The sequence below is a fragment of the Aquila chrysaetos genome, chromosome 4 (assembly GCF_900496995.4).
Source record: "Aquila chrysaetos chrysaetos chromosome 4, bAquChr1.4, whole genome shotgun sequence".
Taxonomy (NCBI): domain Eukaryota; kingdom Metazoa; phylum Chordata; class Aves; order Accipitriformes; family Accipitridae; genus Aquila; species Aquila chrysaetos.
This window is the reverse complement of record NC_044007.1, coordinates 47105006-47131577: the sequence shown is the minus strand read 5'-3', so window position 1 is coordinate 47131577 and position 26572 is coordinate 47105006. Positions and strand designations below refer to the sequence as shown.

At 41.4% G+C, this 26572-nt stretch overlaps 1 protein-coding gene across 5 annotated transcripts in view; it reads left to right on the top strand.

The window, feature by feature from the left end:
- DTNA (dystrobrevin alpha) overlaps positions 1–26572 on the top strand; it is a 234484-nt gene that overhangs the window by 23686 nt on the left and 184226 nt on the right. For 2 of the 5 annotated variants that reach the window (XM_030011167.1, XM_030011175.1), the window contains exon 1: positions 23857–24072. The exons of the other annotated variants lie outside the window; for them this stretch is intronic. In XM_030011167.1, the coding sequence (XP_029867027.1) occupies positions 24056–24072 (17 nt within the window). In that variant the 5' untranslated portion in view covers positions 23857–24055. Of the gene's footprint in view, positions 1–23856; positions 24073–26572 lie in introns of those variants that run through there. 5 annotated transcript variants of the gene reach the window in all.

The window sequence follows — 26572 nt, the reverse complement described above, 5'->3', positions numbered from 1 at the left end:
TTTGCCCCTTTTGTGACCAGCTTATGTGGCTGGCTGAAGTCAGTGGGTTATGCCACTTAGGTCAGGCTGAGATTTCACTCATTTTCACCCATTCTGTACTTTCTCTTCGCTTTGCGCAGGCCCGATTTTTTTAAGCAGCATTGGTGATACATGTGTCATTTCCTTGTCATCTTTAGCATGGTAATGACATTAGACGCAGTACTAGGAAATGCTGAGGCATCTTTAGGTCCTGCTATGGCAAAGGAATTAATGGGGTGTTTAGATCTCGTAGAGGTACTCAGCATCTTGCATGGGTAAAGTTGTCCTGATATGCTTGTGTGTACAGCAGAAGTCCACCGCTCAACTGACGGTGGGCCTTTAAGGACTCCACCGGCTGGTGTGAGAGCCTCTAATGATCACACCTTCTCATCCTCACCCTCCTTTCACCCATCGTGCCTTCCTCCTCATTTCCCCTTCAGGACTACCCTAACAATTTGGTCACCAGCCCAGCGTCCCAAGGCCCCAGCTCCCTGTGCTGCAGGAAAACAACAAAACACTCTCTTCAGCAGTTACTGGCAGTCAGCCATAGTTTTTCTTCAGTGATGAAGGTTATTCGGAGAGTTTAGCAGTCCCTGCTTTGGGGGGATAGGACATTAAGAAATGAGTTTGGTTTTTTCAGTTTGTGTCTTTCCAGATTTTTTCCCTTTTGTTTTGCCTTCCATCTTCCTTTATTTTAACACTACCCCTTCTTCAGTCACAGTAGTTAAAAAGAGAAAGAACACAAATTGTGTTTTGAAGGCAAGTATTTTGAAAACTGGAAAAGATGGAACAATTCATACAGTTTCTGCTGCAAATAAAGTATTTTCAGACAGTAGTAATATTTATAGTTTCATTGACTGTGCTATGCACACACATTAAAAATGGTCCTTCAGCTGACTATCTCTGAAGGTAGGTAGTTGCATCAAACCTAAATTCTCTATGCCATGACTTTTTGTTGTAATTAAATGAAAGAACCAGATCCACTTTGGCCAGCGCCCTAATGTAAGTCATTGTGTTCTGGGACTGGAAGTGTTTGAATTATGAATCTAGGTCCATTGACCAAAATGGTTTGAAGGTCCTCTAATGGATTTTATTTCTAAATGTTAATAAACGTAAATTTTTTGAGACATATAAATACAGTCCCAAGACAGTGCTGTCCTAACTCTAATGATGTGTCTGTTCGCTGTTAATCTCAAATCAATAGCCATTCTATTTTCTTTTTGCTTTCCTGGTGGCAGTATGAATTGATTAAAAAAAAAAAGTATATAAAAAAAAGAGCCAGATGGGAGATCCAGATCAAGGTGAATTACTTTTTCAGACCTACCTGGCTGAACTACTATCCCCATTTGCATTGAGGTAGATTTCCACCAAAGTCTTAAGGAAAAAAATGTGGGTAAATACCCTTGGCGTAGTAGTGATGTTCGTGTTATTTCAGTTTTCTTGTGCTACTGTGGGAACATAAGAAGGAAAAGACTATTATTTATTTACTATATGCTGGTATGTGTTTTCCTGTGACAAAGAAAACCAAAATGTTGTGGTTTATCCTATATTGCATCCACAGCAATGTCTGTGTGTCACTATCTAGCTGAATTCAGTACCAGACTTGTATCATTTTCTGATCATGAAATTGTTTGAACAGTGACACCCAGATATAGCCAGTCAAGGTGGTTGAAAAATAATATCCCATAGAAAGCTTACACTCTGCGGGCAGAGACTTGAAAGACAAAACAACCTGCCTGCAAAGGAAACAGATTGTTTCTGAAGTGCAACAAGCAGCACTTGTTGCTCCTCTTCTCCTGAGTGTTAAGCTACTTTCTGTCAAGATACCATGTGTAATGGACCATCCTCAGCCTGCTCCAATGACAATATCTTTGAAGAAGAATGGAAATTTTTTTTTCATGAGCATACTTTTTCCAAAATTGGTGAAATGCAAGATTTAAAAGTATTTGAACAAATTGTTCTACTCTCCCTAATTCCTAGACAGTTTGAGGAAAATTACTACCTTTGTTCGTTGATATGTTGTTTGCAAATTTGTAGCTGGAGGTGATGATTTTATAAAAATGTAAAATATACACCACAGTAAGGTTCACTTTCTATGGTCCTTGACAAAAAGTTTTGGCCAATCTTGCTTTTCAACAAAATTAAGCCACATCATGTTCAGATTTATCCGAGATACCATCCTGTATATAGTTTAAACTATTACTTCTCCCCTCTTTTGATTTGCAAAGTACTGCTGTAGTGGTCAATGTTTAACCCCTGGTCTGTACTCTGAGCAGCATGTCGCTGGTAGGGCACAACTGTTGTAATGGCTGAATGTCACGTAGCTGCAAGGAAGTTCTTGGGTCAAACAGTTTGGCTTGGACAGATTAGTTCAAATAACACTTGCCTATCAACAGTATTAGAGAAAATACTGGAAAACAGAAGAATCAAATAAAAAGTCTGTGTTTCTTTCTTTCCCTCAACTCCTATGTGAAAATATTGAACTCCTACTCAAAAGATCAAATGTTTGTCTTAAATATGCCTTTGAATAGAGAATGAATTAAACTCAAGTAAAACATGGTGTAACCTGTGACCAAAAATTCTTACCTCTGGTTACACATAAAACACTCAGTTCATAAATTAGCTCCAATATATTCTCTCAGCTGAGGAAGTTCTGTCCCAACAAAACGAGTGTACATTCAGTAATGAAACCAGCATTGCTTTTATTGTTTGGGGGAGAGGGGATTGTAAATAAAGCATTGTTACTTGAAGTCTCTATAGAGTTTAGGCAGACTCTCTAATAATGTGTATTTATGGTTTACTGCATATGAAGAATTGCTTCTTCCAACAATTACTAGCTAGTACCATGTGAGAGCCCATGTGTCTGCATTACCATCCATGCATAGAAACCCCAGTGTCAAGCCACAACTGTGCCTGTATGATTCATAGCTATTAGCAAGAAAGACTTATTAGTCATCTACTTCATTGCCCTTCCTATATAGAATTATTCTATATTGTGCTGTACATTTACTACTTTTTTGTCAGTCTAATTTTAAATTATTGAAGTTATGGAGCTACCGCCACTTCCCTCGGGAAAATGTTCCAGAGCATAATAGATCTACTGTCAAGAAATATACTAATTTCCTGATATTCATTTTTCCTTTATTAACTTCATTTCATTGTGCCAACTACTGTCTTCTGTGCATTTTTCCATGATCTCACTTTGAAACTTAGGCTTTGCACCCTGCAAATGTGTCTTGTTTATTTTCAGCTACTATATGTATATATGAAGGGGTAAAAATTAGCCTCTACAGGTTGTAAATTTGGCCTGTGTTTAGTAGGAGTAAGGCAATAAAACTGCTAAAATTAATTGGTTCATTGTACAGCAACATGTCTTTGCAAGAGCTCCAGAAGTAATTACAAACAACAGCTAAAAACTTCATGTGAGCTGAAAGTTCATTTCCTAGGCCACTTTTTACAAAGGATGGTTGCGCTATCTGAATGTAAGCAGGCACTGTTAAGATAACCTTGTGTAGACACGGATTTTGATTTGAGTTTTCCAGTTTATCTAGAGGATTGGTAGGATACTTCAGACAGTTGAAGACCTTAGTTTCCTAATGGAGGTACACTCCTGCGTGAACTTCCCTAGGCTGTTTCAATGCAAACTTTACTTTAAGCCAAAGTCAGTGTTGGCTTGTGCTACCTGTTATTTCTGCCCTGAAATGGATGAAGAGCACTCACTTCTCATCGCAAATGCATGGTACAAGATGGAGGTTTAAGATATGCCTTTCTGCTTTGCTTTCAGATGATCTTTGTTACCTCCGATAACAGACAGTAGCTTAGCACAAGATATGTCAGAATTCATCAGACACTCACCTGACACACTTTAAACCTATTTTTAATGGGTATCAGTTGAATGGAAAAAAACCAATCCTTAAGTGGAAATAACTTGCATCAGGTTTGCCATAGCTGGATTCTGTGTGCAGGAATAAAATCTGACTTAAACTTCGCAACTTTACAATGTCTTGTTGTAAATAAGTATGTACTTAAGTGGCTCTACTCAACAGAACTCTGAGCAAGTCTCATTTCCCTCCTGCTTTGAAATTCGCCATCATGAATTTCCTTGCAAACTTTAGATCACGTGAACAACTTTCAGGTGGCTTGCATGCTTCTAGGATCCATCTGTTTTCTTTCTCTCCTGGTCTTAGACAAATCTGTCTTGTACTGACCTTGTCCTAACTGCCAGCCCTCTTTCTGCTGAATTTCCTTTATAATTCCAGCTCACAACACTCCACCTTCTGCTTTGGACAAAGATACAGCCATGATGTCTTACCCTGGATGCGGGTTAGAATAGAGACCTTGTTCTAAAAACTTCAGAGTTCATCGGTTTTATTAAGGATCTATCATTCTTTTCCCAGAAAGTGACTATGTTTTATATGATAGTATTTCCCTAGGAAATGCTTACAGTAGAACTCAAGGATTTTGAAAAGGAAATGTTTTCTAACTGAGGCTAAATGTGGGCAAGAGCATAAATAGAACTTGATTTTACAGAATACATTCTGTAGTTGTAGCATCTGCTTTGTGGAGAATGAAATAAATACCTGCAATGCAGAGAATAAGACAGCAAACATGACTTTGCCCTTTGCTCAACAGTATCTCTCACTTCTTGAAATATTTGAATCTTAAATGTCCAGCTTATCAGTCCTTGGAAGTCAATGACAAGACTGGTCCACTCTTGTTGACATCTCCTGTTGTTTCAGTGTATTCACTGTTCCTGTCTAATATCCAGGGAAGCCGTATGAGGGCAACAAGTCAAAAGAAGATCATAGGGATCATACAGTTAAGAAAAACTGGGCATCGTAACTTCTTTAGTCTTTGCCAGGTTACTTGCAAAAGCTGGGTAATAGGGAGACGCTGTCTTCTGACCTAAACAAATCTTAATGTACTTTCTTAGCTCTTTTTCAAAAGCCAGTGTGCCATTTTATTCTGTAAAATGGAATAAAATGAAAGTCAAAACTGAATCTGTCTTTTGGGGTTTGTACCAATATTTGCTCTAATTGGCATTGCTAAGGTTACTGTGAATATATTACAAGAACTACAATCAAATGTTGAGTGTTTGAACAGGCTTTTCCATAGCTTAGCTGCTCAGATTGTCTTTACCTAGAATATGATCTTATTGTCACTGAATGATCAGACTGTCACTTTTGTTAACTTGAACTGTTTTTTAAAAGGTAATTGTTCTTTTTAAATTTTAATTGGATTGTCAGACTTTATCTGATAAAGCTGACAGTGCAAAATGCATGGAACAGCATTAGGGTTATTTTATGTAGTATAACTGGCCATGCATAAAATTCATGTAGTAAATTAAACCCTGACAAATTAGTCTTTTGTCCCCTTTATTCTCATTGAAGTCTGGGTGTGCGGAACGTATGGAAATTCCATATATTTAACAGTCTTAAAAGATCCATGCCGAAACGGTAAAAATACTCATTGGGTGTTTCGTGAGTATTTAGTCCTACCTTGACATTGTCTCACTCAGATCTGTAGACTTGCCAAGAGATAGGTCCAGGTTAAATGCCTTTGAAAATACCAGATATGAAGTAGCTGCTCTGCATGGAAAGCAAAGATTAGTACAGAGAAAGTAAGTTTTCTAAGGCACTATAATAGATAGATTTGTTGAGATGAACCTCACTTTTGAAATTGTATCAACTGAGGCAAGAAGCAGGAATTGACTTTGCAAATCAAAAAGGAAGCCTTACAGTAAAAAGTAACCTAGCAGAGAGTTGGCTGGAATACTGCACTACTCAGTGTTTACATTCAACGTAAGTCCTACCATATACTACCACCTTTGTGGTATATTATGTATTTTGCTGTGCAGGTTTAATTTTTCTATATGAAGCCTTTATATGAATTTGTCTTTGAATGTATGCTCTGAAAATGGAGCCTTTTTTAGCAAAGGGAGAAATTAATTCTGTCACATAATAATGAAGTGTCACATTTTCAGATAGAAAAAACAATTTTGTTACCTACTCATCTGCCTTTTCTAAACTTCTATGAGTTTAAAAACTATTCTGAACTCTTACTAGCAAGTTAACATGAAAGTTCGTGATAGTTGTGTGGCAGTGTATAGACTACAGATACAGAGTTTGACAAGCTATTTTAGTTTGACCATTTGATTATTTTACGTGCAAATAGCCTATACAATTAAGAGTATGTGACTCCTTCTGCTGGTACTTCTGTCATGTCATAAATGCAGTGACCCTCATCAAAAGAGGTTAATGGCTTCCGTGTCCTGATGCCGTTTGTCCAACCAAGATGTAAAACAGGGCACTAAAGGGCTGGATTTGCAGTGTTCTTTGGCTTGTTCAAAATGTTTTTTTAATAAATGGCAGCTAAGAAGGTTTTAGGATGTAGGATACAGATAAATCTCTAATTGCCATCTTCATTATCTTTTGAGTGAAAAATTTGTGTGTTCTAGTGAAAAGGACCTGGTTTAATCATATAAAAAGTATTTTCAGAGTAATTTAAGGGTAAGTAAATATTTATTACTGGTGCAGAATTGTAGTAAGCCACAGCAGAATTTTATTAAGAAATGACCTTATACTTAATGATTATGTTATAAACTTAAACTGCAATAATCTACCTTCAAAATACAGGTCAGTGACTCTCATCACACTGTAGTAAAGGCTGTCATATAGGAAGATGCGGAGTAGGCTAAAGGGAATGTTCCTGGGACCTGGCAATTAACACATCCTGAGCACACAGCTTTCACAACAGTGCTTGCTCTGCATGTGACAGAAGCATTAGGAAAACTTTTATTGCTTCATGTTTTTTTCCATTAACAAAATTCACAGTTACTGAAGTTTAATTTATGTATGTATGAGGTGGAAAAGCTCTAGGCATTTGTGCATGTAACTATAGGAAGTATGTTAACTGCTTTTCCTAGCCTTAGCATGAAATTTTCAGAGAGGGTCACCACTCCTGTGTGACAAATGTGTGCATAATGAGACTGAGCAGATCACTGACCAAGGGCTAGAAGAGATTTAACACTTCAGGTTGGCTCTCCCACCACTGCTTTTCATGGTTGGGGTTGGCCGCTGTTGTGTGCATGCTGTGTGCTCAGGATCTGTGAACTGCTGGGTCCCATGGTCCTTTCCCCTAGCCTGCTCCTAAATCCTCCTACATGACAGCCTCTTTGCAGCTGGCAAACATCTCCTGAGTGCTGTGTGAAAGACTGCAGAGAAGTCCCCCTGGGTAGCTCCCCTGCCCTTGATCTTCCTTCACACATTCATTGTCTTCCAGGAAGCAAAGGGCCTTTGTGCCAAGCTTGTGAACCAAGGGTGAATCTCTCACTTCACCTATAAATCCAGTAACATTGATGGAAATAGCACACATACATTTCATGTAGGATTTACTGCCAGTCATATGAGTGTTCTGTAGAGAAACCCCTTAAATACCAGGGGCCAAGTATAATATTAAGTATAAAGTGTTCAAATTAAATAAGCCAAAACACCAAGTTCCTGTCCAGATTGTCACTGTCCCTTTTTTTTATCCCCAGTTGCCTGCACCTTAGATCTGACAGCAATATAACATATGCAGATAAGTATTTTTGTGCATTTTGAAAATCCAACAGTGAGCACAGGTTCATGCATCTTAGGGATCAACTGAGGAGTCTTATTAGCTGGGTATTACTTGCATACTGCAGACAAAATTTTTCCTTCTGCTAGTATTACTGCAATATTTGCTTAAAAGGAATTGTTGCACAGAGATGGTCGTATGTCATCTTTAGTCCCTGGGTTTTTTTAAGCTTGGATTAATGTTTGCAGTTTTGCAGGGACCTGATTCATGCCCATTGGTTTTGAAAAAATTTAGTTGTGTCAAATGGATGTCAGGAGTGCAAGTCATCTCCTGCGATTTTGCTAGTCCCTCAGTGTCCTGAGGTGCTGACTTGCAACGTCTTGTATGGTAGGAAAGGAGTGGGCAAACTGTGGATATTGGTACCACTGTCCACCCATGGGAGAGCCAAATTTAAAAAAAAGCCAACCTGTATTAGGTTTATGGTAAAGCTCCTATACATTGGAGAGCCTTCTTGAGAAAAGGGACCCTCATGATGCTTGGCTGGTAAGTGTTTCTAGAAGAGCATTACCATGGAAAAGGGCTGCCAGCAAGATGGAACAGCAAAGCAGATTATCAGCTCCTTCAACCAAATGGCCTGAGGACTGAGAGGACAGGCATGGGTTTTGGCACTTACCCCACAGTGACTTCCCTCTCAATAAACCTTTTCTTAGGGCAAAATTTGGTGGAAGGATCCCAAGCAGAGCTGCAGCCTGCCTCCCATTGCAGGATTTGCTATAGGAAGGAAGGAGCGAGCCTGCGGTCATTACAGTTCTGTTTTACTGCCCTGTTAAATGTGATGCCTTATTGCTATTTTTAATTTAATTCTTTTGTGAGAGTGGAGGTGGTAAAACAAATTGTTTCTATGCTTCATTCACATACCTAATGGGAGAACAGTGCAAGAGAGCTGCAAACTGTAATTTGCATGAGGTACAGCAACAAGAATTTCCAAATGTACATGCTTGGAGTATGCTGAAAAGCTGACATTTGCTAATGAACCCACCTTCATCCCCATTTCTGGTTGTATCTAATTATAATTTATAACAACAGTGCCTTACATTATGAACCTTAGGTTCATTTGTGCTATCCCGTGGTTTTCATTGTAAGTCAAAGAACACCTGACTCGGTATATATGTGACCTTGTAAAAGGCTTTTTGCTGTTTCAGCAGAGGTAGGAGAGACCACAGGTGAGAGCAAAGATTCTTATCATGGAGTACAAAAAGACACCAGGGGTTGGGCAAATTGTGGTGGGGATCTGCCCATAGTCATCTAGATAGAAATCTAAAAAGAGCGCTGCAAGTAGTGAACTAAGAGCTGGAGTTGCAGGGCCATGGGGAATGATGAACAGTGTGAGAGAGATTTAATAAGCCAAGTAGAGGATTTATGGATTTTATTTCCCTTCTGATTCTTGCATTGAGAGTAGGAGAAGGCAGCATGGGTAATGTGAGACTCTACTCCAAGAGAAGAAGGAGAATGCAAACTACCAAAAGGCATAAAGAGTGGACTATTGATGAACCTCCTGGTAAGCAGTGAAAGAAATTACGTGTGCTTGCTGTGGATGCCTAATACTCCAGATAGATTGTGTGCAAGTGATACCAGTGAGCCATGTGGGTGCATCCACCACTGTTCCAAGAGGGGAAACTAAGGCAAGAGATAGGTGATCTCTTGATGTAAATTGACCTTTCTACATATCATGTTTATGTTTGTTCATATAGCTTTGTAATTAGTTCTACGAGCTCTTGGTTTCCATATGTCTTAAGGAATGACAGTATATTCTCAGATTTACTTCTATTTATACTAATTAAATACTAGTAAACCTGTCCACCTAAAGGGCAAATTATAAATCATCTTTTACTCAGCTGTAAGTTGGACTTTTCTATATTCCTAACTATTAAAGCTGCTTTATTTTTCATGTTCTTCTGTCTTACAAACAGTAATGTAAGTTTATAGTCCTGCATAATTTAGCTGTGCACTTCTTACTTTGAACTCATCTAGAGGAAATCATTACAAATTATGTAGGAGGATTTCCAGTTATTCAAGGCCTGAAGTGATGAGATTATATAGAGATTTATATTTTTATTAAGCAAAATCATGGTGTCTCCAGAACATCTCCATTGCATATGAGCTTGAATATACATGAGAAAAATCATTATGAAGGTTATGTACCTGAATTTCTTTTAAAGAAAATGGTTGTACACTGTTGGAAAATAACATTTAGCATCATAGCTCTTAGGAGGGAGAAACGTACAGTAGCAAGGTAATTCCTGACAACGCGGAAGGTCCTCAAAGCAGACTCTATGTTGTCCACTGCCAGTGTAAAGAGAAAAGAAAAACATTTTTCAATGAAAGAAAACACCTGGGATATTATCCTTAACAATTTGGAGCAAGAGAATTTCTAGTTCTGAGGGATGGTTGTTATTTGTAAATGTGCTTAATGGCTGCAGGCTAGGCCTGGACCAGCTTCACCCCTTGTTCTTGCTGTACCACCCCTGTTCACCAGTTGACTTGTTTTATGATCGTCGTGGTTTAACCCCAGCCGGCAACTAAGCCCCACACAGCCGCTCACTCACTCACCTCCCTCACAGTGAGATGGGGGAGAGAATCGGAAGGGTAAAAGTGAGAAAACTCGTGGGCTGAGATAAAGACAGTTTAATAAGTAAAGCAAAAGCCGCACATGCAAGCAAAGCAAACCAAGGAATTCATTCACCACTTCCCATGGGCAGGCAGGTGTTCAGCCATCTCCAGGAAAGCAGGGCTCCATCACACCTAACGGTGACTTGGGAAGACAAACGCCATCACTCCAAATGTCCCCCCCTTCCTTCTTCTTCCCCCAGCTTTACATGCTGAGCATGACGTCCTATGGTCTGGAATACCCCTTTGGTCAGTTGGGGTCAGCTGTCCCAGCTGCGTCCCCTCCCAACCCCTTGTGCCCCCCCAGCCTCCTCGCTGGTGGGGTGGGGTGAGAAGCAGAAAAGGCCTTGACCCTGTGTCAGCACTGCTCAGCAGGAACGAAAACATCCCTGTGTTATCCACACCATTTTCAGCACAAATCCAAAGCCTAGCCCCATACTAGCTACCATGAAGAAAATTAACTCTATCCCAGCCAAAACCAGCACAATGATGAAGGCAAAAAGTGTATCAGGCCATGGATGGTGTCCAGATTTTGCAGTCAGCAGTGGTGTACATTGAACGACTGTCTTCCTCTCCCTTCCACACCTATGTACTGAATCAATTTTATAGTGTCCTGCCATTTCCACTGAGCAGGGAGAAGACTCCTTCCAGGGCTCCGTGGGCAAAGAGCTTGTGCAATGGAGCAGGGGTCTATCTATTACCTAGCTAGTGCAACTACAAATAGAGTTGTTTTTCTCATAAGTATACATATTAATCTAGGGAGGGCTCCTGCATGGTCAGCCATGCCACAGAAAGTCAGGGATAACACTAACAGAGAAAGGAGCCATCAGGTGCTGAGGTGATACAGGATTATGTGCCCATTTACCTTGTGCTCCAGTTTCCAGCTGGCTCTGGCAAGGAGAAAGTAGATTCATGCTCAGAAACATGTCTGAAGGAGGAACACAGAGCACGTTTTGTAGGTCTGGCCTGGTATGGTAGGTAGAATGTAAGAAGCAGTATTACCTGCTCAGTTATATCTCTGAAGCAATGATACAGTCATGGAAATTTGGCAGAGGGGATTGCCATGCCAAGTACCCTATGTCCTCATTGTCCTTCATGCTGAGGAATCCTCAGTCTCTTAGAAGAGAGTTATATCTTACCCTACAAAATTGTGTGAATGGTGCTGTAGAAATTAAGTATTTTTAACATACTGTAGCCACAAAGGGCTTGGCATTGTCACCAGTTAGTTTCAGTTACCTCACTATGCAAGGCAAGATGTCCCTACATGCCTTGGGGGCAGGGGGGGAGGGGGTGTGGAACAGGGGACTGGTTTTGCCCTGGATAGGCAAAAATCCAAAACAGAAATCTGAGTGAATGTCTTTCAACACAGGGTACATTTTTATACCCCCTGTTATCTTTAAAAGATCTTCACTTTTGCCTCCCTTATGCCTTTGTAGTCTTACTTCAGTCTCTCCTAGTAGCTCAGTTCCATTCCCAGAGGCCTGAAATTAATAAATCCAAACATGCTGTATTTAGACTTCTACCCCATGGCCAACACACCCGATACGGCATTTCAGAGACTGAGGGAAGTGAGCCACATTTGCTCATGGAAAAAAGAAAGAACTGCAGCAATACAATGACGTAAGGTTTATCCTGCAGGTTCACCTCAGGTTACAACCGGATCTAATTCAGCATGCTCTTGTCAGTACAGCTTAGTTCAGCTAAACCAAGAAAATACAGTTCAATTCTGCATACAGCTAACTCCCACATAAAGCATCAAAACCTTTCCAATCTAATTTTTTATTGCAGGCTATTTTTTTTATTTGAAGAGCTGTTGGGCCTGAATAATGTGGGCTTATATATCTGTCTGGTACCAACTGAAAGTAATTTTATGAATTTGATTACAAAAACATCTCAAAGTAAACAGGAGAATCACACATTTAAAGAAGATGTTGCCACACATCAGATGCTAATGAGGTCACCCAGGAGAACATTGCTGTTTGGGGCCTCTACTTGTCCCCAGGGTGCATTTTCTCACTGGGAAAAGGTCCTGCTATGCAGTCTTAATCTAGAGCATGTTTTGAAATAGCTCTTTCAGCTAGTGATGTGCTAAACTGCTTCTTTGTTTTCATCTTGGTAGGCTCCAAGAAATGAATTGCATAAATTTCACAGCAGTGAGATTTTTTTGATATCTGTAATAATTATACAATTTGACTCATATCACAGTGTAGCGCCAAGTTTCATCAGCCAGAAGACCCTGCAAATCCTAGAACTGCAAATACTCTTAATGCAGCAGCAGACTGGAAGTCAAATTTGCACTGAACATGTCAAGCGCCTCAAAGAAGTCAAATAATGTGTCTTGACCCAAATCTAGGCCAAAGTGTTTTTACACACCAAAGCAAGTAGAGCTGATATATGCTTGCTGCCTTCATCTTCAAGTGCTGCTAGCTACTGGCAGTTAGAGCAAAAAAGGGTTTAGAAAGCAAAGTTTTGTGGTACACTTCCAAGGCTGTAATCTTTTTTCTTAAACAAAAGTTTTAGAGATCTCTTGATTGCACTGTAGTGTTATCCAAACATTGGTGTGTTGGATCTGACCCAGTACATTGTTCCTGACAGTGCTCAGGAACTGGCCAGTGGACAGTTGCGGAATAATGTGACAAAAGGAATTTTCTTAATCCTTGGGGATTCCGCTTAAGGGGGATGTCTTAATCCTTGACATTTAATCATTGCTTGTGTCAGGAAGTATAAATGTTTGTCTTCTATTGCTTAAAAAAAGCAAGATTCATTAAGGATTATGCTCTTTTTTAAAACAAATGATTTTCTAATGGGAACATGCAGGAATTCATTAACAATCTAATGAATATTTTTTTTATAGTCCTTTTTGGTCCCAATTATATTATGCTGCAGACAGCTCCACAGGGTAAACTATGCTTTAAGTTTAAAAAGGTAGAACAGAATTTTCCTTAATCTCTTTTAAATTTGCTTGTCAGTTTTAAACTCCCTGTTTAACTTTTTTCCATATCTCCTTAATTTGTCTTTTGGCTGCAACGTATTCTTTTTCTTCCATTATGAGAAAATAAATAAGAATTTAATTTCCCTTCTTTTTACTATTTATAATTTTTATACAGCTATCCTACATTAATAATTTCTGTCCCCATTTGCCTCCTTTCCAAACAAAAATCGGTCTTACTTCATATCGCTATTTCCTGAGACTCCTGGTTTATGTTCCTGGGGTCTGAACCCTTTCTGTGGCTGCTCTTTTTGCAACCCTGTCTGCCTGTAGCATTCCTGATGCCAGATTTACAGTTCTTTCATTTTGTTTGCTTAGGTGGAGAGAGTTTGCGCACACCCCCTTGAATTCCGAGCTGTATGCTTGACATTGCCAGTGTCATCAGAAGTGGTACGAGCTGGAGTTCTAACAGGTGGTACCGTCGGGCTGCTGTCACAGGGGATGAGATCATACATTCATTCTGCCTCTGTGATGGATTTGTCTAACTCTCTCCAACTCGAGCTGACTTTGATCCCATATAATGAAAAGCCTTAAAATAGAAAGTGGAAGGGAACAGAGAGGAGCTTTAATTATTTACTGGCTGGGTCGAATCCATACCTTTTGTAAAGAGACTTCTTTTGTTGTTTTTTGGTCTATTCAGTTTTCATTAAGCCAAATTTAAATCTTTGTGCTCAGCATTGATTCAGATTCTGGGGCTGATTAAAGAGGCTTTTGAAGGAAGATGGTTTTTTCTTCTTTGACTTAGTTATTTTTGTCATTTACTAAATGGAATAAAAATGCTCCCTAAACAATTTTCGGTATTTTAGTCACAGTAGTGCTAGGAAGTCCCAGCTCAAAGTTTTAGTTGCTCTAAGCACCTAGAAACATGACACCCATCATAAAACCACTGAAGGCTAGGTAGACAAAACAGATAAAAAGTGGGAGGGAGGAAGTAAATTTGTAAATTCCCAAATTCACAAAACAAATCTGTGGCAGAGATGAGACCTGATCAGGTCTCCTACCACTGCTAGCGTGGTGTTTAACCGCGAGCCCACACTGCCCCTGCCGCATTCAGCCCTCTGGTAACACCTGAGCAGCATGGGCACGGTGTGGTGGTCTCCATGACACGAGTACCCCATGACTGCTTGCATTTCGGAGCAGTATTCTCAGTTACAAAAGTGGTCCCCGTCATCCTGAACATTTTGATAATGTGCCTTTGCCCTCCTCTGGAAACAGTAGAGATGTCATCTCCCCCGTTGTGCAGGAGGAGTTAATGCAGGGGGTGAGTACAGCTCCTTTGTGAGCATCTTGCCCTGGGAGGTTGTGCAGAAGGAGGCTGGGTGCCATCCCAAGCCCTTCCCCTTCTCTGGAGGCTGGATGGTGCCTCCCAAGTGCATGAGCTCCACGCAGGGGGAGAGAGGGCAGGGGAGACAGGCTTTTGGTGCACCGCTTCCTTGCATCATTATGCTTACAACCAGAAACAACCTTGCAGTTACCTCTGTAGTCTTAAGCAAAAAGCTTGCTTGATTTATTTTGGAAGCTAGTGTCTTCATCATGTGCATGGCTGTAAAATCTGCATGCTTGAGTTGAGGCTTGAGGAACCCCAGTGCCTATCAATATCACTACGTCCACAGCTCTTTCACAAAAATAGACAGTAATGTGAAAGATAGTGATGGTTCAGAGAAATGTCCTTGCTTTATCCTTACCCTCTTGTTGCCTGTGGATACGTTAACAGACTACTGTACATAGGGGAAAACATGCCTTTAGTAGTTCTGTCTCAGTTGCTGTTAATTTGATTTCCCTCAGGTAGTCAGTGTTCAGTCACAAAGTCCTGGAGCAGGGCTTTCTGTAGCAAGAAGTACAAATAATTTACACTGTAATGTCTGAGGCTCTTAGATAAAGCATATGCTACTCTGAACAAAGCAAAAAGATAATTTCTTTTATTTGGGGATAAACATGATGAATTCAGAGAGATGGGAGGAGGTGCTATAATAAGGAGCATGTTTATTCAAAGCATCTTTGTGGTATCTGACAGTGAGTAGATTATGTCCAGACCTGTGCTTGGTCTCTGTGCCATACACATTGTATATTTGCGGGCTGTTTGTCATGACACTTCGCAGGACAATGTCAAAATAATTTGTAATTATTACTGAATTACTACAGATAAAATATTTTTCAATCTCTCAGTTTTCCTGTGGAAGTTGTTAGTTTAGTTTATATTTTCAGCTCCATTCCAGCTTCTTCCCTGTAAACTGGGCAAGTGTGAATTAGGTACATTGTGTCAGTTCTGAGGTTAAACTGCATTTGTTTGCATTTATGTAAATCTGGAGTACTGCCTTTGAAAAGAATGGGCTGGATTCTGCCCCAAATTGCGATGTCTCATTCCTTTGCTGGAGCCACTCGTTTAGGGGTGGGATTTTTCAGCAGGACTCAATATTGCTGCAGCACTCATTCTAATACTACTGTAGTATTGCATGGCTCTTATAGCTTTGCAGAAACTAAAATTGAAGAATTTAGAGCAGAATTAGGTCATGACCAAGTGCATTTGAAAATGCCATGCTAATTATTCACAACTTTAAAATTACTGAATGAGTTTCTTCCAAATTTGCTCTGTTCCATAGATCCCATTGACATTTAAATGTAATTCACTTTATCACCATGTTATATCATAAAGTCTGGTTTCCAGTATTTTCATTAGCTGGTAGATGTTCTATAATATAAAAGGAAATAATACATGGGGCATGGAGAAAAAAGGGAACGCAGTTAATCTGTTAACATTGCCTCTCTGGAATTCACTGATTAGTTTTTTTAATCTCATATTGGTATTAGGAAGGTTTTTTTGTTTTGTTTCTTGTAAAAGTTGTGTAAAGTAAGTTCCTGAAATTCTCCAGAAGGTTTAAGAAGAATGTATGACTGGTCTTTCAAAAACCTAATGTTGCATTCCAGCCTCTCCGACTTTCATCACCTCTTTTATTATGGAAATTGTCCACTTTTCCTGAAGGTGCTGATTCTTCTCATCATTCCTCCCTATTCTGATGAGCGTGGACCTTCTCAGGGAAAAGTGCTTGAGAGGGATTTCTTCCTTTGAGATGGTTTCTACTCAGGTTTGGATTTCCATAAATCAGTCCTAAAAGGAAAGTGTGGAGTAACTGAAATACTGCTCTGAAGATAGCAAAGAGCACATTGTAATGTTTGAGCATTTGAAAATATGTATTTTTCTTGGGGTAGAAATTTTCCCTATGTTCAAATAAATGCTTTCATGGCAGCTGCAAATGTCTTTTATAGGTAGTATCCAGTGCTGCCAATTTTTCAGCCCTCAGAAATATGTGTACACGGTGGGATTATTGACAGGAGTTGTGTTCAGGTGGTTGCAGGTTAAAAAAACCCATTCTCTACAGCAATCAGATTGGTAATTCCCACATGATTAATTGACTCCATTTCCACAAGCCGTTTTTCCCCTTTCTGCTTTTTTTGCCTGTGCTTCACATTGTTTAAATTTGGTGTGGTACTGATGTGACTCCCAGGTGGGGTGTTTTCCCCCCTTTGCTGCCTGCGGTGCGCCAGGGCGCGGGAGGCATTTGCTGCCTGTGTTCCCGAACGGGGTGCTCGGCTGCTGCCGGCAGCCCTGCTAGGGGAGCTCCGTTGGCCTTCCTCTGTGGCTGACCCTGACACCCATCCGTCTCATAAGATGGGATCATTATCTAAATACGTGTAATAAAGTGAGAGGATTGTAGCCAAGGAGAGGCATTATTTTCCTGCGCTCTTCTAGAAGTGTAAGGATAACACCGGCAGGTAAAGAGCAAAAAAGATTTGATACGTTAAATGCGCAAAGGCATGTGTTGTGCCATCTCCTGAGTGTGGTGGTGGTTTCTTCCTCATCAGCCGTGACTTATCCCTTTCCCAAGTCTGTCTGGGTCTGTGCTACCTGCAGATCGCTCGCTGAAAGCTGCCATCCCTTATCCCAGCTTGTCGCTGAGACATTTGGGATTTCTCCACAGGATGGGTACAGCAGAGGGAGCAGTAGGACAAGCTTCTCCCAAGCTGTCTCACCCTGTGTGCTCCCGCCCCAGTCCAGACCCTCTGGCTGATCTAACCTCCCCTTCTGTCCGTATCCTCCCAGCAGCACTGAGACCCCCCAAGCCTGAGGGGTCTGTGCATGCCTTGGGACCAGGACAGAGAGGGAAAGAGAGGGCTGTGTGGCAGAGACGCCTCCCCCAGCCCCTGCAGAGCACTGATGCATTTGAGAGAGCAAGTCAGACGCTGCTTGCTTTTACATAACTGATCTGATGGGATTCGTGGTGTTGGCCTATATATTAATGCTCCAGCTCTCATTAGCAGTTTGAGACTTCCAGGCCTCCTCCTGTGTTCTTGCTATGTATTTTTTTCTTAAAGAAAAAAAAGTAATTTCCCCTTTTTCCCAAGCTTTTCGTCTGTAGGGTTGAATAAAGTGAGTTTTATTTTGGAGCAGGAGGGGTTTTTGGTGGTATGTGGTATGAATGAAAGGGGATTGTTCCTACCTTTGGCTCAGCTGAACAGAGAATCTGTTTCCCAGATTATCCTTTTCCAGTTCTGAAAAAAGTGTGTGTGTTACTCCATCCACATGCATGTCTGCCTGCACGCACACTTTAGGCACTGGCCAAATCTCCACGAAAGGCCTGTGGTTGTCTGTCTAGGCAAATATAAATACATAATGTTTGTGGCATTTTTATGAAATAACTTACTGGAAACCTTTTTCGGTGCAGAATATAGCGCTGCAATGAAACCAAGGTGCTGGAGTGAGATGAGATAACAGCCATTTCCGTGACAAAAATATTACATTTGTTTCATAATTTCAGGAATAAGGACATTAATTTCAGGAGAAAGTTAAGACAAATTTTGGTGTTGCAATCTTTACTTTCACAAACATTTCACTTACTCTTTTCAGGAACAGGCTGCAATGAGCTCTCTTAATTAGCAGTCTTTGCTACCTTTTGTATACTTGGTTGGAGCAGACCTGAAGCCTTCAAAGCAGTAGAGGGTTATTACCATCGAGGACAAAGAGCATCTTGTGCTGGAGCAAAGGCTGTGTCATGAGTCTTTGTAGCTGGCATGTGGGGTGTTTGTTTATTTTATCTTCCTTCTGAGTTTGGCTTTGTAAGGAACAATCATGCTATGTTTGTTTGTCTCACACTTCTGGCCACAGCCAGTAGTTTTGAACTCATTAGACATCTTCTGCTAAATTTAACACAGGGGAAGAAATCTCAGCTATACTGATTCTCCTTGACACTCGTGAAGTGGGGTTCAAGACAGCACCCCAGTAAGGACAGGACAGGCAACATTCGACTCTTGAAGCAGCTCCCCCATGTGCTGGCTGGTCAGTCTGAGCACACAGAGCTCTGAACCAGCTGCATGACCTGCTTGCTGCTTTTTCCCCAGGTAGGGAGAAGGTACACAAGGGCACGTGGAAGGGAGCGGGAGTACTGATTAGGGCAGCACCTGAAAGAAGGACAACCGTGGAGGCCTGGGGGAAATTAAAAGGATTATTGTGGAGATGGCAGCGCAGGTTAGTTGCATGGTACATTAAAAGAAGCTGAAAGTGCAGGTGAGCAACACTCATGTCCTGAGGGGTAGGAGTGGTCATGAGAGTTTAGAGGAGACAGGGATTGCTGTTGTTGGGAGCAGTGAATAACAAAGGATCATAAATCCTTAGGAAAACAATCTTCATTAGATGCACTGCTCACCAGGCAACTTTAATGAACTATAGCTGTCACTTCAAACCTTTCAAGTTCAGCCTATTTTCAGGTAGGGAACCAACAGTGGATGATACAGCCTTTTTATTTATCCATGAGCGCCATCAGGCCAGGAAAAACTTTTCTCCAGGGCTCAGCACTGTGTGGGATTAGGTTTACCTGTCTTTTTTTAAAATTAGTTTTAGAAAACTATTTTTCCTTTCAGTGTGGTAAAATTAAACCATTTACCTACAAACCTAATTTTTTTTAAGTTTTCTTTATTTTATTATACCTCAGATCTTAATTTGCTGATGAATTTGGGCATCTAACAAAGAGAGTAGTCTTTTTCCTGTATTTAGTGTTTGGATTAAAGATAAATGGAAGCAGAATTGTTCTAGTTCTCATCTTAGGTATTTTTCAAGTAAACTTGAAAATGCATCTGGTAAATAATGGTTTGATTTTGCAGAGAACAAGGCCAGTGCACAGAGTTTTTCATAAGTTGCTTAATTGTTCATAGTTAATGTTCATACTTTGTTTGCATGTAGAAAAATAAAGCCAGAGCCTTTACATCTTGGTTCTTGTAGATGTGCTTATATATGATGATAAAGACTGGTTTAAACTATGGGTTTGTCCAAAAAACTCTAGCAAACTATAAATACAAGACATAGGAAAAAGGAAAGAAATGTTTAAAAGTAAATCATGGGTTTTTTTCTTTATTCAGTAAAATAGATTGACTGAAAATATGATTTGTTTCTGAAGTTTAGATTTATGACCATGGACATTCTCCCTTCTTCCCACATAGCTTGAATCACAGAAACATGGAAGATAAAAGCAGCAAATCCAGCACAGAAAATCCTCTGTTGCTGCAAAACTGCTAACGGAGTATGTACCAAGTACATTCCCCACTGACTTTATTAATGCTTACCGAGAATTCAAGCAATTTGAATATGTTTTGCAAATAGTGGAGCCAACCCATCTGAACATTTTTAGTGACTGAGCTTCCTCCCATTATCTGGTGAGCCTCCCAAAAATGGCAGGAGGATTAGACTCGGTGAGGAGGGTGTTGGAATAAATTTCTTTGGAGCAGTCAGACTCGGTGTTGGGGGGCCAGGGCAGTGTTTTGCCCCCCGTGAGCCCATCTCAGTCCCCTGGCTTGCCTTCCAGAGCAAAGGTACCCCGCAGTGCCGGACACCACATCATGGGGATGGCAGGGCAGTGGGTGCTGGGGGGTGCTACCAAGAGCCCCCTGACCCCACCACCTTCAATAGCTGTTCCCCATCTGTCCCAGTAAAAAAGTGGTAAGTGGGAGAGAAGCAACTCATGGGTGAATGCTTGGCCAAACCCTGTGTGTTGCACCATGTTGGAGAGGGCTCACAGTGTAACCACATGGCTGAGTAGCCAAGGCTGAGGTAGACTGGGGGAGGACAGGTGTGTAGATTGAGTAATACAGAATAAAATCAGTGTGCTGGATCCACTGTGACAGGCGGGAACTGTGTTCCTGTCAGTGCAATGGTAGTCTCCCACTCAAAGATCTTACTCTCAAACCAACCCGTGCAGAAATCATCTGCAGAGGTTAATGAGATCATGCCTAAGAGCAGGAAGTACTCTGAGTAAGACCTAGAAGGACTAAGCCTGTAGGGTAGAAGACGTTCCTTGTCCCAGTAAGCCCAAATCTTAAGACTGTCAAGACAAATGAATTCAAGACACTGACAGACAAGGGAAGACAAAGAACAAATTCTGTGCGCATTAAAAATAGCTAAACGTGAAGGGACAGACCGTGCCTCTTGGGCACTGGGCTAAATTGGGAATGGGTAGGAAGTCACATGGCTCCAAACATGTTACCTATTTACACTTGTCACTGGTACCAAATTACTCTCAGCTGCCTGCCGCTCCCTTCTCCTCTCTACTCCCACGCCAGCTCCTGCTCCAGCTCCTGCTCCTCCACAAGAGCTTGCTATTGATATGTATTCATGTATCTCAGATCTAACACCACAGAGGTCCCTGATCTATTGCATTTGGTGATGGTTTTAAGCAACAGACCCTGCTGAGGGAGAAAGAATAGTATTCCCTCTCACAGCTTTGGTAAATCTCTCCCAGCTGTACACTTTGCATTGCACGTAAGACACTGGTATTATAGCACATCTCTTCACCTGAGGAAACTGGACACTTGTCTTCTCTTTTGGCTTATGTGATACAGTTTTTGCACGTATGACCTCTCACTGTCCCATTCATGGGAATGGGATCATGCTGCCCATGTTGACATCCAAAGTTCCCCAGTAATTTCCAGCATCCCATTTCCCAGAGCTCCACCCCCACATACTCTTAAGTTTATAAATAACCTCTTAAGAGACATGGAAAGCAAACACTTTTAAGTGTTCTTTTAGAGGATTCAAAACCCAATCTCTTTTTTCCCATATCTAGTAAGGGAAGTACAGAAGTTTAGATAAAAGTGTGGACATGCTTCTGTGGATTTCCCTGCATTTGTGTTTCCACACCATAGCACTCTCTAGAGGTACATTGGAGTCCTAGGCTTCACTTCTGAATCGCCACATTTGTCCATCACACCTTCTTCCACGGGAGCTTCTTTCTTCCTTCCTTGTTGCCCTAATTAAAAAGGAGCCCTCAGCCACAAAAGCATGACTTGTCTTTGTTCTTTCTCTTTTGTGCCTCTGAGCATCTGAAGCACTGCACTTTTTAAGACCTAAAGTTAACTAACACTTAGTCTCTGCTTCTAGTGATCATCTGCCCTTCCAGTCTGACATCCTTACAATTGAAAAAAAACCTGATTTGAGGTATGATATTCTCATTGCATTATATGAAGTTGCTCCATTTGAATGGGAGACACTGTGGCTCAGTGACTTTCTGTGCTCCGACAGATTTGTAAGCCGGCGGTGTTCGAGGTGGCTTCATTGGAAAGTGGTGCCAGGCAGCCTTCCCGAAATTCACTGCAGCTCCTAAAACTGAGTAATAGACACATTCCCTGAACCGTTGTATCAGCAATACAGAGTTTTAGGACCTGAGGCAAAGAAGTGAAGTGACTTCTTCCCTGTCTGGCAGGAAGTCCATGGCATGTTTTTCTCTTGCTGGAGTTTTTAAAGTGCTCTGCAAGGCAGGCATTAAACATACTGAGGTCTGGCATTGCTAATAGTAACAAAGGTTAGTGATTCCAAATAAATCTTTCAACTTTTCAGGAGTTGTCTTGTCAGGTAGTTTATTCTTTACTGTTTGTATGTTGCTGGCAACTTTTCCAGGCCCATGAACCCAAGCTGACTCCAGGTTAAGAGGAGCCCTCGCCTTCCTGCCTGTGGGACTGACCATGAAAACAGCTGTGGAGTTACTGTTTTATCAAACTATATAATGTTATATATATGTTATCAAACATACATATAAGTTATCAAACAGCATAATGAAGAGTAGCTGGCAGGAGATGAAGTGCAGGCTTACTTCATGCACACTAAGATACAGCCCTTTGGATAATTCTTTTACCCCCCTTTAGGCCTTTCCAATTTTGAGCCATTTCCTTTGTTAGCCTGAAGTAAGCGCATGATTACTTTTACTACTAAATCAGTCCAGCCTCTGAACACTGGTGCTCTGAAAAGTGTAATGCCTCATCAAATAGGGCATTGGCAAGGCATTTATAAACCATGTTTTTAGCTAAGTGATTCTGGACACAGCTTGACCTTGTCCCCTCCCGCCCCGGCCTGTGCTTGCTGCTTGCTTGGCTGCATCCTTGGGTACAAACCCGTCTTGGCAGCAGCTGAGACAAAGGCCAAAGACTGTAGACCAGAGACATTTACCATGTTAATCTGTTTGAATTGGTGTGACTGTCAATTGATATTTTCCAGTTTCAACTGAAAGTGTTCAATAATTCATATGTTTTACATGGAGTCTTGTGGCGTGTTCCATTGCCACCCGTGTCTGAGATGAGGCAGTCTTGATGGCAAGCAGTATTCAACTGAATGCACACTTACATATTAAAAATGGGCTGCTTCAGAAGACTGATATTAAGAGTCAGGGGGTTGTGTCAACACTAATGACTCCTGAAGTCTCTGGTAGAGAAACTGAGTTTCTGGGTTACGTGGAAGGGCTTTTTCCCCCCCACTTCAATCTCCTCAGATGCTGCCATTAATCAGTACCCTAGTTATTTCAGAGTCTGACTTCTGACCAACATTGCAATGCATAGTTACTGTAAGGAGCCACAGATTTACCACGAGTAGACGTTTAGAAGCCTTGTGTTTAAGATCTGGTAAAATCTTTTTTGGTGGTTTTTTGGTTGTTTTTTTTTTTTTAATACACCATTCCTCAGTAAAGCTCTCTGCTCAGACAGAAGTGCTGTAAACATCGAAATACGAGTCTCTGCAGAAGCTTCATACAACGGGGGGGTGAAACGCTTCCTTCCCCCAGCCCTCGCTCCCCTCAGGCTGGTTGGAGCCCCCTGCAGAACTCGAAAGGGCTTTCTCGCCACCCCGTTTCTGACTGCGATTCGGTCGGCGACTCCGGGATTCCAACCCAGAGACTTTGCCTAATTGGGCACAAGCCGTAATTTCAGGTACCGCCGCACCGAACGTCAGCAGGCCGTGCCGCAGCAGTTTTTGGAAAGCACCGTGCCGGGCTGCCGGCGGGGAGCGGAGGGCTCCCGGCAAGGCGGCGTGCAGCCTCTGCTGCCCGGCGGCGGGCTGGCGGGCCGGCTGCGGGCGGACGGGGTTGGAAGTCGGTGAAATCCCGGCTGCCAAACCCGCTGTGTGCGTGTGCGTCTGTGGCAGAGAGGAGAGGTGGGGATGGGGGAGATGGGGGTGGAGTGGCAGGCTTGGGGGAGAGGGAGGGAGGGAGGGAGGGAGGAAGGGATTGGGGGGGGGAGAGGAGGGGAGGGGGCCCGGGCGCCTGCGATTGGTAAAGCTCCGCAAAGGCATCTGCCAGCAGGACTTCAGAGGAATGTGAAACCAAATCATTTACAAGTTAAAGATAGACGCGGAATACACAGCATCTTGAGCCAGGGTTTAAATTCGCCACTCTCCGCCTGGCTTCTCGCAAAGCTCTGCTTGTCAGCTTGCCTCTGTCTCCTCTAACGACTCGAATATTCCCTTAAAAATAACGTCATTCTGGATTCTTTGGAATTACTAAGGTGGCAAAAGAGATCATGGTGCATACCGTAGGGTAAGTAGGAAGCTTGCCTTTGCATAGATTTGCTAGGGTGGTTCTGGGCTTTGCTTCTGCTTTCAGAGCACTCGGCAGTTCCTGTAGGATGAGGTAGATGTTTAAGTAATGCTTTCCCCGTGCGATTTATTCCCCCTTGTTTTCCCCATACAGATTATTTGAACTTTATTCCTCAGTGAAGTGTTAACTCACAAGGTTACTTGTCTTGGCGTACCTAGGGAGCCTTGGGCTTTAATAATCTTACCATTACAGTTGTGAGTGCTGTTTTCCTGTCAGCTGAATTTTGTTACATACCTTTGCTCTTCATTAGTGGGATATGCTGTTTGAAATGCTGCTTATTATTACAAAGTTGAAAAGTGAGTTGTTTTCCACTTGAGAGAGGGTGTAATCAATGTTTGCTTGCTTGTTTGGCCGTGGTTTCACTTACCTACTATTTCCTCATGCATGAATTTGATCACAACACAGCTTTAATTAAATTCAACCTTTTTGTTTGTTTGTTCCCAAATACTGCTTTTATTTGGTGTTTGGTTTTGTTTGTTGGGTTTTTTTTAACATTTTGGCCCTCTTGTGTTCTCTGAACAAAGTCCTTCTAGCAGTAATTAAAAAACGTGCACATTCCCCTGATAGTCCTTACTTAAATAGTGAGTTTGTGAGTAAAAAGAAGATTCAGGCTATCATGTTCTTTCTATAATTTATCAGAAGTAATTTCAGTATCTAGCAGATACATCACTTCACTGATCAATGTTTTTTTTCAGGCTATTTCTCAAATATTTCTGGTGAAGTTGTGGTGTTCCTGTGGCCAAAATGATTTTGAAATATCAGAAACTCAGTGAGAAGTTAGATGTAATATTTGTTATATAGGAAGAACTTGTATTCTGCGAGTTTCATCTGAATCTGTGCTTTGAATGAGAATCGCCTAAATGCCAGCATCATTTTTACCATTTATGCTGGGCACGCGTGTTTTACACTCGTAGTAGTGGAGCTCCTAACTTTGGATTTGGTGGCAGTTCACCCAAACATACTCGGAATTCCTGACATGTTAGTGCTGCCCGTAATAACTGTAGGAAGTAGGTGCTGTCTGCAGATAACTGAAACGCCTAACATTTTTGGTTAGAGATATCAGTGCCGAAGAAACTCACATAATGTCAGTCTGTGCCTTGTAAAATATGTGGAACTGGGTGAACTAAAATAGAAATGTTTCTTCTGTTTGAAGGAAAGATGATGCAGCTGGTATGTTTTATTACCTTTCTTCCCTTTGATCGAGTTCATCCCTATTGAACAGCTTACCTGAATTTTGCAAAACATCTAGTGAGCAAATCTGCTGTGAAGTGTTTTCTGCATGGTTAAATGTAGGGGATGGAGAAGAAGGAAATGTATAACCTTTAAGATAAATCTGGAAAAAAACAACTGCAGGGGTGAGAAATTACATTCAAGCCAATTCTCTTACAGTTTGTACTACTTGGGTGTTCTTTCAACTAGCTGAGACTAGCTCAAGACTTCAGTCCCATGCTGAATTTCCAGGCTAACCGTTACTTACATTAAGGTATCACTGTAATATTTGTTTGGTACTGAAGTGAAAGAGCTTTCAGACAAAATGTGTCAAGATGAGTAAAAACTTGCAGTGGGGCTTAGTAAAGCTGTGGTTAGTTTCTGGCTCTTGCGCAGGATCCTGTGCAGCTTTGTGCAAGTCGTGTAAGCTCCCAGACCCCCTGCAAACCTGAAGGCGATGGAAATACCTTTATTACTTTTCTGTATTAGGTATCTAGATAGCAGTTCCTCAGGCTAGGCATCACCTCTGATAAGGCTTGGCACAATAGGCTTCTGTTTTCAGATGCACCCTCCCCAGGGCTATGGCAAGAGGTGGGAGGGAAGAGGAATCCACAGATTTGGAAGTAGAGGTTCGCTGCACCTTTTATAAGCTTCCTAAACTGAAAGAGAAAAATAGACTGACATTCAGAGGTGAGCAGAAAATAGAATTAATGTTCCATGGGAAATTCCTGAGTCAGTTGAAAATTAAATTGCATTTCCCTACCACAGTGTATTGCTTTTCAGAAGTTATAGTTCAGGAGCATGATGTCCCCATTTCATTATCTGAGACCCTTCTCCCATAATTAAATGTCCAAGAGGCGCTGGAGAGCTTCATCACAAGGAAACCTGCTTTGTATTCTGGGAAGTCAAGCTGCCTAAAAAACCTCGTTCCTGGAGGGGAATGAGTATCTGACCCAGGAACAGGGAGTTCCCGGGGTAAAGAACTACAGTGGGCTATTGGATTGACTTTAAAAAATATATTCTGGTATATCTATTCCACCTGAAATAACATCTTCCAATTGTCCCAGCAGTAAATGAAAAATCTTCAATAAACTGATATTTTCCCATAGAAAATGTTGCTGTATTTGGTATAGTTTATATATTATTATAATGTTGGCTTATTTTCTGGAACAGAAAATCCTTGACTAGCTGTTCGGGTGAATTTTGCATAGTTAGGGTGAATATGGTACCG